We start from the raw sequence: 14,077 nt of genomic DNA on the forward strand, positions 1-14,077 counted from the left end.
CAAGATTATCATTAGCAATAACGTTGGTGATATTTTCGCGAGGCTTGCGCAGGAGTTGTATTTTTTGGCGTGCGGCATAATTAGACCCCCTCCGCACTACCGCTCTCGGCATATGTAGTATTCCCATGCTCAGGGCCTGCCCCATGCATGCTGTGATTGTTGGGCATGCGCCCAACGAGCTTGTCCATGATATCGTCCGGGGGTAAGAGACCATCGAAGTGATGTGGCTGTTGCGACTCGCGTGGAACAGAGGCGTGGTGCTCATTTTGGTATGGAATGTGGTGGGCTTGATGGTGGTAGTTGTTCTCGCCGACATCGCCGGCGAGGGAGCTGGAGTGTGCACCCCAAGAAGTCTGGCCATTGCTCATGTCATCCAGACACTGTGTGTTACTAGGAAAGAACCCGTTCAGGACGCTGTGACTGTCGTGCAGATTGACCCCATGCGACTGGGTTGATACATAGTGGCCGCCATCGTGGCCCATACTGTAGGGAAGGCCTGCGTGAGAGAGCGGCATATCGTGCATGTTCATCATCAAGGGCCCGCCACTAGAGACATTCAGGATCGACGCCTGAGATGTTTCGGGGGCCAGGGTGACAGGGAAGGAGTCGAGCACGGAGGTCACCGCTGTCTTCTCGCCCAGGGTGTGCTCAGGTTTGGTGATCGACGACAGGTAGTCGAGGTGGCTAGATGTGCTGAACATGTTGGCCACATTATCGTGAGAGGAGGCGTACATGGGCCATTGCGATTGTGTCTGACTGTGGTGATGAAGAAGATCGTGGGCTTGCGGCGTCTGGTAAACACTTTGCGAGGGCTTGTTGAGCAAGATGGAGTCCAAGGACAAAGGAGGAAGATCCACCCCAGAGTTCGGGTGGGGACTGTTGGTTGAAGTTCGTTCAGGATGGGGAATCAAGCGGCGCCAAGTAGTGGTCCCGACTTCCCCAGGTCGAGTCTGACGGAATTTCCAGACCAGAATGGCCATACGCTCGCTCTCATGGCCATCGCCCTGGTATTGATTGGCAAGACGGCGGGAGCTTGGTGGTACCGCCCGAATTTCTTGAACTGCGGACAGGGAACGCAAGAAGCGACGAGTGCGCTCGTCAGTGGACTGAATATTCTCGGGGTTTGCAGAGTCCTCGGCAATACGCTTATCTTGCGTCAACTCTGTGAATACTTTGGCCCACCACGAAGACTCAAACAAGGGCTTCACTTTGGTTGACTGAGGCTGCGAGAAGGGCTGACAGCTTTCCCGGAGCTCTCGACCATCTTCATAGAGGCGAGTATCACAGGTCCAACCTTCCATCTGATTGACCATGAGCACATCGCCGGCAGTGGGGTGGCCAAAGTCCAATTCAAGTTGGATGCCCAGCTTCGAGCCGGAGGGTGGAAAGTCTGTCATAAGCTCCAAGTTCACCTCAAGCATGATAATGTCACAGTCCAGAGGACCATCGAGCTGATCCATGACACAGGCCAGGTGGGGAAATGAGGAGCGCCATCCACTGACGTTCTCAAGGGGCATGGGAGGAGCATTGGGGTGATGCAGATCGCCTTGGAGGCGAGTGTATGTATGCAGAGCCTTGTCAATACGATTCGCTTGCTGAGGTGCACTGACCCACATGTCAAAGCCGAAGCCATGGATGTTCTTGGTGCTAACATCCTGCATGTTGGATGGCAGAGGGTAGTGTGGTGGCGGAAGGTCACCGTAAGGCTGCATCGCTCTCATGTGATGAGAATGATATTGAGAATGGCCGTGCGCACCATATTGGCTTACAGCCGGCTGGTGATCGATGGACGCACGCCATTTGGGGCCTACTGCCGACATATGCGCGCTGGAGCGCTCAGTGGACTGTTCACGGACAAGGCGTTCCCCTGGCGAATGATTGGATGTTAGCCTATGAATATCTTCTTTGTAGCCGAAATAGTCTCGGAATCCCAACTCACAATCGGGGTCACCCTTGAGGAAGGAGTCGAGCACTTGAAGATGACTGGAAACCTGCTTTCTGGTTCGTCGCTTGCCGGTCAACTTGAAGATGTACTCGGCAATGAGCTCGTTTCGTCCATAAGACTTTCCACGCTCGGACCATTTTCTCCGGCCCATTGGGGGATTGGCTTCCAGCGCTGAATTGATTTGAAGAGGTCAGCGTGAGTATTGATGACACTGGTGGTGACTTGGGGAATCTACCTTGCTGGAAAGCATCCTCCAACTCGTCAGACCAAACGGGCTCACCATCTTTACCAGTGTCACGTCGAGGTCGAGCACGGTACTCCAAATACTTCTGAGACTTCAGGTAACTGCGTCCCCGTCGAGGTGCCATGTTTGGCCCAACTGAATTGAGTCGACGCAACTTCCTGGCATGCAGTCGAGCGGCCACAGCCTGTTGATTCAGGCCCGTGGAAGGGTGAGCAGCAATCGAATGCTGAGGGTACTTGTAGGCCAAGTGCTGCAGACGATCATCTCGACTCGTATGACCATGGACGAGGCTGTCTGAATATGACTGAACATTTCCAGACGTGTTCTGGAGGGCCCGCTCTGAATGGCCACTCACTGTCTCCAGGGACGGCTGATGCTGAGGCACAAGGCACTCGGGTTGCCAGTTGGCAGCCATGGAGCGTGGCAAGGACGGGCTTCTCCCAAAAGAATGACGGATTCCAAAGAGGAGGGGAAGCTGAGAGGCACCGTCGAATGCTTACTACCTGGTAAAGAACGCAGAGGTTTTGAGGAGAATGTCAGAACCTGGGAGAGAGAATGTGAGAGCGAGCACGATGGTGTTTATAGGGAAGCATACCTCCCACCCCATTCAGAGAGGGGTGGAGGTCCTGCTCCTCGTCGCAGCATTGCTAGACTGCTCTCCAGGTTCGACCAGGCCTGGCATCACGTCCCTCGAACGCCAACGGTCACCCTCCTGGAACAGCGACCCTGTGCCCTAGCGAGCCTTCGGCGCGTCCAGGCACCCAACGCGGAGCAGATTAGGACAAACCGGTCGGTCGTCCTTGCCGCAGCAAATCAGGAGACCTGGAAGGGCACGACACGAAGATGTACGCAAGGGATGGCTGGACGGGCACGGTCCAGTGATGAGTGAGTCGGAGATTTTGAGCTCCACGAAGCAATTCCCGAGCAATTCCTGAGCACCATCAGCGAAGCCATTGTTGACAATCACCGACTCTTGCCAGTGGCGACTGAAGGTCGGCAGGAATGCTGAGTGATGAGCGCAGACTCCCTATTTGCTCGATGGTGAGGAATGCAACACTACTCTCAACAGTCATCGGCGTTGGAATGTAGGTTTCCAAGGACCTCGTCCATGGTCCGGGCCCCGTCGTGTAGCATTGGCCCCATCGCACATCTTGTTCTTTCAATCATATCAGGCGAGTCGTAAATTCACACGGTGCGATCAAGAAAGGTAGAGGGGGGATGAGTGAAGGTCGCGGGGACTCAGGGCGGGCGACCTAGACTTAAAGGGTTACACAGGGTAAAGAAAGGGAATCAAGTGGGAGGCACGTTTCAAGAAGCACACGAGCTTGGCGGATCACAACGAATGCAAGCGTCAATTTGACAGCCGCAGGAACGTGTTCGGGGGTATCTCTATTCACTGGATCATAGTGCAGGTACATAATCAAGGTAGTCAGAAGTGATTAATCCAGGCAAAGCAAAGCGTGGAGGCGTGTAAGAGTGTATGATTCTGCTTTTCCCCCCCACCACCACCACGCAAGGGATGCGCTGTCTCCATCTTTGCGAGGCCTCAGCCAATCCCACTCGACACTCTTCTCTCGTAGGGAGCGCCCTCAGAAGGGATCAAGTAGCAGGACCTCATGCCTCATCCTCGTCTCCTCCCCCTACTGTGAACTTCTTACGCCCTCCGCTAGTGAGCTGTTGAAGCTTGACCCTGTCTACCTGCTCTCCCACCTTCTTTTCAATCTTCGCGATCTCTTCCTCGGCATCAATTGCTTCTTCGTTGGCGAATTCCAGAACAAGTCGGCGGCCAAGCAAATGGGTGTTTTTCAATGCGTCCATCGCATTCTCGGCTTCCCGGGCACTGATAAAGTCGGCGAAACCAAAACCACGAGCGGACCGATCGAACTTCTGCGGGACTCGCACAGAGCGAAGTTGGCCATAGGCTCCAAACAATGCACGAATGTCTTTCTTGGTGACCTGGAATGGCAAGTTCTTGATGATGATCTTGGTCCGTCGGGCCGCAATCTTCTTCGCGGTATCCTCCCGTCTCCGTTCCTCGGCAGCATCCATGCCCTTGTGGGAGGCGCGGATCACAAGCTCATGCTGATCAAGCTTGTACCCATTCATAGCCGCGAGAGCTGCCTGAGCTTGTGCCTTGGTTTTGAACTCCGCAAAGCCAAAGCCCATACTGAGAGTCTGTCCGGGCCGCTTGGGATCTGGCTTGGTCTTGATGCGGCCGGTCACAAATCCTTCCAGAGGACGGAAAACCTCCAGGAACCGTTCGTTTGTAGTGGCAAAGTTCAAGTTCTTGATGAACAAAGTTGAAGTGATGCCTGTATCGGGCTCATCTGCCGCGAAAGTATCTGATGTAGAGAACCCTTGCGACTTGGCCTGGGTCTCGGGAACAGCCGTGACCTGAGCAGTCCCGTCGAATAAATTCTTGGGCGCTTTCTCCAAGAAAAGAATGGAGTCGCCGATTTTCCGATAGGCGAGACCTTTGAACGCAGCCTGAGCCTGATCGGGCCTGGCAAACTCCACAATGGCAATGGTGCCGCTGGGAGGCATGAGGAGCCGTGTGATCTGGCCGTAGGGTTCAAACAGACTGCGTAGGTCAGAGGATTTGACCCCAAAAGAAAAGTTCTTCACCAAGATGGCGGTATTGCCACGCTCACGTTCCTTGAATGCTTCAATGTTGACTCCGTTGGATGCAAAGTAAGCCTTGGTCTCTTGGATGACGTGGGTCTCGGCGTGCGCTTGCTTCACTGCAGCGTCTGAAGATGTCGGGTCGAGGAGATCCGCTTTACTGACACCGAGCCTGTCGGCGACTGAGGACATGACAGCGTCGGCCTACATATCTATTAGTATATAATGTGGTTCGCCTTACGGACGGAGACATAACTCACATTCATGTACAGAGAATTCCAACTAAAAGTAGACGAAGTGGCACCCAATTTACGTTTTATTTGCTTCTGTTTCTTCAAGGGGAGTTTTGACAGTTCCACATCGTCAATCTTGTAGGTCTTCTTTGCCGTGGCAGGTAGAATGTGTAATAACCGTCCCTGGAAGTGCTTCCCATCCAGAGCACGATATGCCTCGATAGCTGCATCGGCATTTGTGTACTGGATGTAGGCAAACCCTTTGCTGGTTTCAGTCCGAGTATCAAAAGCGACGTGAATCTATTTCATCATTAGCACTTTGTCAACAAACAATCATCAATGTTTTGTGTAAAGTGTGTGCGGGGATGAGGCTCTTCAGGAAACCGAGAAGCATCTACTAAAATCTCTCGCCTGGTGACATCACTTGCTTTTGCATAAGCTGTCCCTATCAGGATAATCATCATTCGAGCACTCCGCCAGAGCATGCACGATAGCACATGATGGCATGGAAAGTGGATGGATGGGTGGGTGGGAGAAAGGGGTGGGAAGGGTGTTACAAACCTCATCGAGTTTCCCAAACGGAGCAAAAATCGGCTCAAGGTCCGCATCCGTGATGTCGTAAGCTAAATTCCGTAGGAACAAGCGTGCAGACTCCCGGATGAGCTCAACGTTTGGGTCAGGCTTCTCAGGCTCGGGTTCAGGCTCGGCAGTGTCGGTATCCTGCATTGAGACTTCTTGACGAGCCGGTTGAACTTCACCATCGAAGGCGGTGGTTCGTGATTCTCCCTGCTCAAAGACGGGTGACTCAGCTGGTTGAGCAGCTTTCTGTTGATCAAAGTCAGCCTGCTCTTCCTCATCCAAAAGGCCAAGGAGCCGGCTAGTCTTCGACCGAAGCCAGTCACTATCTGATACTGGAGCTGCTTCGCCAGCTGCGGACTGCGACATCTCCTGTGGTTCTGTGGTTGCCTCGGTCTCTTCCTCGACCTCAAGCTCTTCTGAGACCTGAGGTTCATCACTCTTGATGTGATTAAGGGATTCTTGCAAGCGAGCTTTCTTGGGGTGTGAAGGAAGTTCCTCGGTGTGTTTGATTTCCTGGGGTTGGGGGTTAGTTGGAGGCTCGGCTTGCTGAGCAGCCATAGCCATTGCGGTGGTGTCATCATTCGCCCAAGTCCTTGTCTTAGAGGCCTGAGTCAAGGCAAGATACTCCTGTAACTTGGGATCCTGACGCTGAGCGTCGGCCTCGCGTTTACGTTTGAGGACATTCTCCACGTCATTGCTGGGATCCAGTCTCCTTGTGGGATGAGAGCGCTCTGTGGATTTAGAATCAATCTACGGTGATACTGGTCAGTCTCAAGAAAAACTGAACTGGTCAGCGGGGAACGCAGGCACAAGAAAGAAGAAGGGTAATAAGCAGCAAGAGCTGGCGAAGGTGTAACATACCGGTCGGGCAAGATCTACCGAGATCCTGGACATCTTCATGTAGGTCCTATTGAAGTACTTCACAGCATCCAGAGCGGCTTCATTGCTCTTAAAACCAACGAACCCCATCCGCCTCTTAGGCAAGACGTGAGCGTCTGTCACTGTGAATCGACCTGCAAAATGACTGCGAAGCTGCTCATTCGAGCAGGTAGGCGGAAGCCCACTGACAAACACCCGAGTGTTCTCCATGGTGACTGTTCGCTGCTGTGAGAGACTTCGACAGTGCAATCGAAAAAAAGGATGAACAAAATTTTTTTTTCTGTCGCCTTGTATAGGCCGAGGGCGGTAAGACGGTCCCACCGGTGGAGACCTAGAACATTCCGGCAATACCCACCCAGAACAGGGCGGTGAAGCCAAACGCTGGGTGCGATATCGCGCTGCCGCACTGCGCGGGGCGTCGTTGAGTCTACTCCAGATAATATCAATACAAATCTACCAACGCAGAGTCTGCGACAACAAGTGCAAATATGGCAACTGAGAAGAAGGACAAGATGGAAGGTAAGTTATGCCAGCGGAAGCTCACGAGCCAGCTCTGACCCGTTTCTGTGCAGCTCAAATCAAGTCCGTCGACATGGTATGCGAAACCGAGCTGAGGTGAATTCGGAGAATTTGAGGTCTCACACACTTGACTAGACGGAGGACATGCAGCAAGAAGCTATTTCGCTTGGTATGAGCTCAGTCTCGATTGTTGAATCATCCTGGAAATTGCTGCTGATATCTGGTAGCGATCGAGGCCATGGAGAAGTATCACATTGAAAAGGTATGTGTGCCTCGATCTCTTTGATACTGTATCATGTCAGGCTCAATGCTAATTCTGCCCGAATCTTCAAGGATATTGCCCAGCACATTAAGAAAGAAGTTCGTCATCGGCCATTAAAACTTTCACCCATCTGTTCTACCGCTGACAGTGTCAACAGTTCGACTCTCGAAAGGGTGCTACTTGGCATTGCGTCGTGGGCCGCAACTTTGGAAGCTTTGTTACACACGGTTAGTCTGGCATAGCACAGTCGTGCGGTCAGGGGCTAATGATGCGCTGTACAGAAACAAAGCATTTCATCTACTTCTACCTCGGTCACTGCGCCATTCTGCTTTTCAAGACCCAATGAACGGCAATACTCACGCGTCAGAGACAATTACTCTGTTTTCTTGCCTTACGTGGCCTTCTCGGGCGTTGCTCACCCATGGTGACCTTGGTACCGAACCATGTGGCCTGGCTTGCAGCTCTTGTGCTGCGATAACGTTTTGTCGAAACCCCTCGTTGCATCTGTACACACCTCTATTTTCTTTTTCATTATATCCAACTGCAGAGTAGATTCATATCTTTGAGAAATTTACTATCAGCCTCAAAGCCTTTTGTGTAGAATTCCTCCCCCTTTAGATTGTTGCATGGCGGCCGAGCTGGAGGTTCTTCGCCAAGGCGTGTCTTGGGTAATTGGATCACATGGAATCACGTGCCATTTGCCAAGTAGCCAAGCCACAGCGCCCCCCAATGCGTTACGCATCCTCTCCTAAATACGTTGCCTGTCTTAATTCAGCCTGTCCCTCATTTTGAACTCCAGTATTCACCATGGCAATCTGTATCACTTTTGGCACACATGGTAAGTCACTGATGTATTTATCATTCGACTGTCTTTCACGATCCAATTGTACCAAAGAGCAGCACCGACGTTCCACTTGTAACTTGCGGATCTGATCCACCCGCTCTCTGTATATTCCGCTTGATCATCTGACGTGTCTGTGTCCTTAGAGTTCACCTCCATGTTGGAGGGCTACGAGAATGTCCGAGCTTACTGCTATAACTGTGAGTACAAATCGCTAGCACATTCACAAAAAGATCTATTTATTTCCTCCTCAAATACTCTGGATCTACCATCGAAGGCTAACACCATTCTTAGGCCAACACTGGAATGGCCACTGTCTAACGCGATGGTACGTGACCGAGCCAATATGATGTCGTCGACGATGAGATAAACGACCTCCCGATGAATCTCAGCTAACAGAAATTCTACAGGCCCTTTTTCACTATATGCTTCATTGTAAGCATCAAGCCGCCTTTTTAATTAGGAGGGTCATCTCCAGGCAGCATTACTGGTACTAACTCAAGGTTTCTGTCTTAAGCCCCTGATCCCTCTTTCTACCCACAAGTACAAGGTTAGTATTGTTCCCACTCCCGTCAGTCCATCCTAGGCGCTCGCCCCTAGTATCGTCGCAACCTTGAATGAGAAGCTCAGTCGCTGACTTGACCCGCAGGAAGTCACATGCTACACTTGTCGCTTTACTCAAGATCTTCGGTAAGTTCCGACAAGAAGATCAAAATATCCCCATCGAAAGTGATCGTGAGCCTCATACTTGTCTAGGGATCGACCGGATATCACTCCGGAGACTCGACCGCCGCCTCACATGCAGTACGGGCCCCAGCCTCCGCCCGGGGCCCAGTGGCAGCAGCAGCAACAGCAGCCTCAGTTGCAACCGCCCCCTGTGGCTCATGGAGCCAAGCCGTCGCATGAGACTTACCAGTGACGAGGCAGGAGTATCTGTTCAATCTTATTTCATGTTTCCAATTGTGTAGCATGTTAGCACTAGGTGGCTTGTCCCTTTGATCTCAAAGTGCTTTCTGGCGTTGGTGGGTTTCTTTCGAAGCTCGAGAGATGTTTCTTTTTTCCCTCTTCTTTATCTTGAGTGTAACCAGTCTGTGAATCGAATGGGAAGTCATTTATTTGAAATCACGCTATTACTAGTATAGTAAGGGGTATAAAAAAAGATGAAGCAGAGTCAAGAACCAAAAGAAAAAAAGAGAAGCCCAACATCCAACAATATCACAACACCTCGTCTCGTCTTCAGGGGCTGGCTTCAAAGGCCTCCTTTTCCTTCTCTCGAACATGCTCCACCGGCGTCGCAACACCCGAAGCCTGCGCGCCATCCGTCTTTTGTCCCCGATACAAAGTCGGCTTGCGACCCATCAGATCCAAACCCATCATCTTCACCACCCGCACGATACTGGCACGTCCCTCATACAGCGGGAACACAACCACACCGAACAGCGTACAGAATAGCCAAAGAATACCGACGACCACCCAGCCCGTGAAGAACTTCTTGCTGAACACGTACGATGTTCCATACATGGGGATCGGCCACAGGATCATAAGGGCAAGTGTCATGAAGATAGTCAGGGTGCGGGAGTAGAATGCCGCGCGATTCAGCTTCTGCATTTCTTGCTCAGACTCGCTCTCCGGGGCGTCGACCTCGCCGGGAATGAGCTCCAGATCGACGTGGGCTGCAGCAGCAACCTGAGTGTCGTCATTCTTGCGGATGGCACGCATAGACTCGTAATCGTAGTTCTGAGGCCCGAAGATGTAAGTGAAGAGGGGTACGAAGATGACTGGGCTGAGCAGAGCGGCCACGTTTCCGGCAAGCATGGGGTAGCTGTAGAGTTTGATCAGTCAGAATTTATTCAAGATGAGAGATTGCTTTGGCTTTTTTTGTTAAAAAAAAGAAATCAAAATAGAAAAAACGTGTCGATTTAAGGGCGCCCGTCGGGAAAGAAAGGTAGGGGAAGGGAATACTCACTTTGAGCCAGTGGTGTCGACAGTCAAAGTTCCATATTGCTTCTTCGCAGTCACCAGCCAGGCAATAAGAGAGACAACCAGGCCGAGAGGCGGCGATGCTGCCGCAGCAATCCAGTTTTGGCCCTTCCACAGCAACGTCATCGCACCGGGGATCACAGCCGACGAGATGATGACACCCATGAGGAGGTACAGGTAGCCCATGCCAATACCGGCGTAGAAAAGACCTGTAGCAACACCAGCCATGATAATCGCGTAGATCACACAGGACATGTGCGACATCCAGACCAACTTGTCACCCTTGACCGTCGGGTGAATATAGGCCTGATAGATATCATATGTCCAGATGGAAGAGACGGCGATCAGTTGCGCGGAGAAGGCCGAGGTCACAGCCATGAAGATCATCAGAGTCGTCGCCACGGCACCACTGTACCCGAGCAATCTCACGGCCGCAAATGGAAGCACCAGACCCGCGGTGACATCCTCACTGCTCATGCGCTGGGATCCTTCAAGAGCCAAGGCCGAAATACCCATTGTACTAGCGCACAGCCAGGGGATGGCAAACCAGCAGAGTCCACCGATCACATATCCCGGGAAGGCGTGAACGGGGCTCGCAGCAATCGCCTTGTTGTAGTATCCGTTGTCGAGGAAGACAGTGCCAAAGTTTCCAATCAAGTTGATGATCCAGAAGATGCCACCCTCCTTAGATCTCATGGTCAGATAGCTTCCCTCGGCATTGCCCTCGACTGGATGCGCCTTGGCTGCGGCAACCAGGGCATCGTAAACTTTGCCAGGTGAGCCGAGTTCCGAGTTGGTAGCGTAGGCGGAGAAAGCAAAGAGGAAAATCACCACCAAAATCACGACCGTGTGCATGTAATCCGTGATGAAGGTCGCCTTGATACCGCCAAAGATTGTGTACAACACGACGCCGATTGGAAGCAGGAAGCATGCTGCAGCAGTGGGCACTCCGGTAAGAGAAGTCATGACGGCCGATCCACCAGTAAGCAACATCGCAGTTACAAGGATGTTGGTCATCAAGCAGAAGACGATGAACACGACATGGACGGTTGTGCCATAACGAGCACGGATAACCTCGAGGAAGGTGTGGGCATTGGGGGCACGACGCTTGAGTTCGATGGCAATGGTCGCGAAAAGGAGAATCTGGACGGTGGCACCTGTTGATGAACAAGGCTTGTTAGCATAGTTTCTTGGACACTCGATACTCCACCCTAGAGCGGAAAGGAAACATGATGGATGCCATACCCGATGCGTAATAGAATGGCCCTGAAACACCATATTTGTATGCCACCGCAGAAGACTGAAGAAGCGTGGCAGCCCAAGTCCAGCTGCTCACCACCGCAGCAGCTACCAATCCTGATTTAACTGATCGACCAGCGGTGGAGAACATCTCGGAGGTCTGGACTTCATGCTGATATCTGAAAGGAAAAAATCGTGTTCAGTAAGTCTTCTTGCAAGAGACAAGGAATCATTAGCATGTACAAGGGTGCCAAACTGACCGTTTGAGAGCCCAGGTGATGAAGATCATCACCAAGGCAAAGGCGAACCCTAGACCGAGAATGATTCCATATCCAAACCCTTGTGACAGAGGGGCCTCGAACGTGGACCCTGATTCTGACATGATTGCACTAGTCCGCTGTGCAAGCTTTGAGCGTATAGATCAAGTATTGATGGAGTCTTGAGATCCCAGATCGACAGGTAGTCTCACGAGTTATCGACCCTGTAAAAAAATGATCGGGAGAACCAAAATTTGGCCCTCTTCTTTCGCTTTAATATTGGAAATCTCTGTGAAAAGACGATGGACACTCTCGAAGTATGATGAAATGTCCCCTCTACCAAGAGGTGTCGGGATAAACTATTGTTGATTTGTATAGTAAAGACAGTCCAACCTTGGCCGACCTGATCGGCATAGTTATACCCTCTTGAACACCACCTCTACCCCATAACCAGGTCGGAAATCGGCTCCGACTTCGCAGACCTCGAACCCCGGAATATTTCGTATGCAAGAGCTAAGCTTAGATAGCAAGATAGGACCCGCTCCTCCAGGGTACGATAAGAATGCGTGACGATCTCGTCAATTCGTAATGGCTTGGGCTCCTTTCTCCAGATTTGGGAGTTGGGGAGAGGATCCCGTTGGAGAGACCCTGAATATCGGGTGGACTGGTCCATTCCCAGAGGGCTAGATTCATTCGTACACTCTAATTTCTCCAAGCGATTCTCCAGATGTAGACATCTACATCTGTTGTCCAGGCGTGCCCTCAGTCGACCAATCATCCGCATAGAAGCGAGATAACCAAGATAGCTACAATGAACCATTCCACAAGCTCAATGAATACGCAACATAATTGATACAATCCGACACCAATTCACCATGAAATTCATCCCATCCGCAATTCTAACCCCTTTCAACTTCTTGAACTTGTCGTTAAAACGGCCGTTGAACACACGCGGTTGCGATTTGCGTCGGGAGATAATCACCGACGAAGGTACTGAATCCACGGGCCAATAACAGCCCCCGCGAAGCTTATCAGACCCTCGCATCTCGGGTCTCTCATTGGCTGCACTTGGAGCCCAAGATAAGAGCAACATCCATTCACAAGTCGAGCCACCATCAGAGTCGCTGATAAGCACCGATTGAGCACGTTGTAAGCGATTGATTCCCGCCATTATCTATCGGTTGGCAGACGAGCTGAAATTTGGAGTCACTTTGACATAATCTCTGTAGTGGTGGTGGTTATGTTGAAGATAGGTTGAGTTTCTGCACTGTGAAAGATGGGAGTTTTCTTACTTTTTGGAAGTGATTTTAGATCCAGTAAGTCGGCTAACTCGATGAACGCAATATTACATGACGTTGTAAAAGGTTGAAGTAGCCGACTGAGGCGATGAAAATTTATTAAAGTTTTATGGATGGGGGACCTTCCGACAAGATGGGTTCGACTTCCACGTGCGGATGACGTGACATGCACACGAGGGCAGACGGCAGCCCTGGTGAATCATCATCAGGATTATACAAGACAGCAACGACCGAAACGAAACCTGTCTAAGGCTATTTCATATTTAGGCAAAGGGATCTTCTCAGTCCCTGGAGTACGCATGTACTCGTACCTTAGGTACTATAAGGCCTAGTAGGGATACAGTTCCTCGCAGTGTTACCATAGGTATGGCCACACAACAGTTGTTGTATACAATGCGCCTCGCAGTCGCATACCTAGGTAGACACCTACTACCAACTGACTACTTAAACAATGCGACATCTACACAGATACCTTTCCCTCCGAGGAACCAGACAGGGAAGTTGTCCCTAGACCGGCAGCACTGAGGTCCCGCTTGCATGCATTGGATATACCGCACGTAAGAAAGATGGAACGGCGCAAGTCATCTTGGTTGCCTCAGCCAGACTCGTACCTAGGTGCACATCCCACTGCGTATGCTTCATCGATATCGACGGGACTCTGTCGATCTATCTACTCCGCTGAGGAATGACTTTTATATCCGTGGTAAACAACCAACTTCATATGGAAACGCGTAAACGATGCATCCAGGGTCGCATTCGTCTGGACAGAATTGTTGTCAAGGTAATGCTGGGAGATGCCCACCAACCGTAGGTACTTGTCTGCTCGAGCATCATCCACCCATTGTCGCCTATTTAAGTGCACACCTACCCATCTCTCCTTTCACTCTCTCTTGCGTCGCAAATTCAATCAATGATGTTCCTACCTGCATGCCTTGCAGAAGCACAATATCTGCTCTGGGAAACGCCGCTGCGACTGATCATTAATCATCCAGATCTCGATCATAACTTCGATCGAACGAGTACCAGAACTAGTCTTGAGGGGAAAGCATCCTCTAGCGACAGCGCCATTGAGGATTTCAAGAATCTGTCACTTTCAGGTCATGGGCCGTGTGATCAGTTCCTATGTCTACTAAGTCATTGACCTCAAAAGGATAAGAAACACCTCACACCACACGAGAT

General features: G+C 51.2%; 6 protein-coding genes across 6 annotated transcripts; 3 read left to right on the forward strand and 3 right to left on the reverse strand.

Moving 5' to 3' along the window:
• Window positions 1-80: 80 nt before the first annotated feature.
• POX_e06958 (Conidiophore development regulator abaA) lies at window positions 81-2,604 on the reverse strand (the record flags this gene model as incomplete). Its single annotated transcript, XM_050115771.1, has 3 exons — window positions 81-1,867; window positions 1,940-2,116; window positions 2,181-2,604. The coding sequence occupies 3 exons, from the start codon at window positions 2,602-2,604 to the stop codon at window positions 81-83; spliced, it is 2,388 nt and encodes a 795-aa protein (XP_049968231.1).
• Window positions 2,605-2,637: 33 nt separating this feature from the next.
• On the forward strand, window positions 2,638-3,078 carry POX_e06959 (uncharacterized protein; the record flags this gene model as incomplete). Its single annotated transcript, XM_050115772.1, has 1 exon — window positions 2,638-3,078. One exon carries the CDS (start codon window positions 2,638-2,640, stop codon window positions 3,076-3,078), a length of 441 nt encoding a protein of 146 aa, XP_049968232.1.
• Window positions 3,079-3,803: 725 nt separating this feature from the next.
• POX_e06960 (Multiple RNA-binding domain-containing protein 1) lies at window positions 3,804-6,712 on the reverse strand (the record flags this gene model as incomplete). Its single annotated transcript, XM_050115773.1, has 4 exons — window positions 3,804-5,015; window positions 5,072-5,344; window positions 5,606-6,373; window positions 6,485-6,712. 4 exons carry the CDS (start codon window positions 6,710-6,712, stop codon window positions 3,804-3,806), a joined length of 2,481 nt encoding a protein of 826 aa, XP_049968233.1.
• A 278-nt stretch (window positions 6,713-6,990) lies between these two features.
• On the forward strand, window positions 6,991-7,629 carry POX_e06961 (Dynein light chain, cytoplasmic; the record flags this gene model as incomplete). Its single annotated transcript, XM_050115774.1, has 7 exons — window positions 6,991-7,021; window positions 7,075-7,097; window positions 7,157-7,190; window positions 7,249-7,283; window positions 7,355-7,381; window positions 7,441-7,510; window positions 7,565-7,629. 7 exons carry the CDS (start codon window positions 6,991-6,993, stop codon window positions 7,627-7,629), a joined length of 285 nt encoding a protein of 94 aa, XP_049968234.1.
• A 461-nt stretch (window positions 7,630-8,090) lies between these two features.
• On the forward strand, window positions 8,091-9,043 carry POX_e06962 (uncharacterized protein; the record flags this gene model as incomplete). Its single annotated transcript, XM_050115775.1, has 7 exons — window positions 8,091-8,121; window positions 8,271-8,324; window positions 8,419-8,452; window positions 8,535-8,559; window positions 8,642-8,674; window positions 8,774-8,814; window positions 8,881-9,043. 7 exons carry the CDS (start codon window positions 8,091-8,093, stop codon window positions 9,041-9,043), a joined length of 381 nt encoding a protein of 126 aa, XP_049968235.1.
• A 317-nt stretch (window positions 9,044-9,360) lies between these two features.
• On the reverse strand, window positions 9,361-11,725 carry POX_e06963 (putative urea active transporter 1; the record flags this gene model as incomplete). The annotated part of the gene is made up of 4 exons (XM_050115776.1): window positions 9,361-9,946; window positions 10,091-11,261; window positions 11,350-11,522; window positions 11,604-11,725. The coding sequence occupies 4 exons, from the start codon at window positions 11,723-11,725 to the stop codon at window positions 9,361-9,363; spliced, it is 2,052 nt and encodes a 683-aa protein (XP_049968236.1).
• Window positions 11,726-14,077: the final 2,352 nt, after the last annotated feature.

The sequence above is a fragment of the Penicillium oxalicum genome, chromosome V (assembly GCF_001723175.1).
Source record: "Penicillium oxalicum strain HP7-1 chromosome V, whole genome shotgun sequence".
Taxonomy (NCBI): domain Eukaryota; kingdom Fungi; phylum Ascomycota; class Eurotiomycetes; order Eurotiales; family Aspergillaceae; genus Penicillium; species Penicillium oxalicum.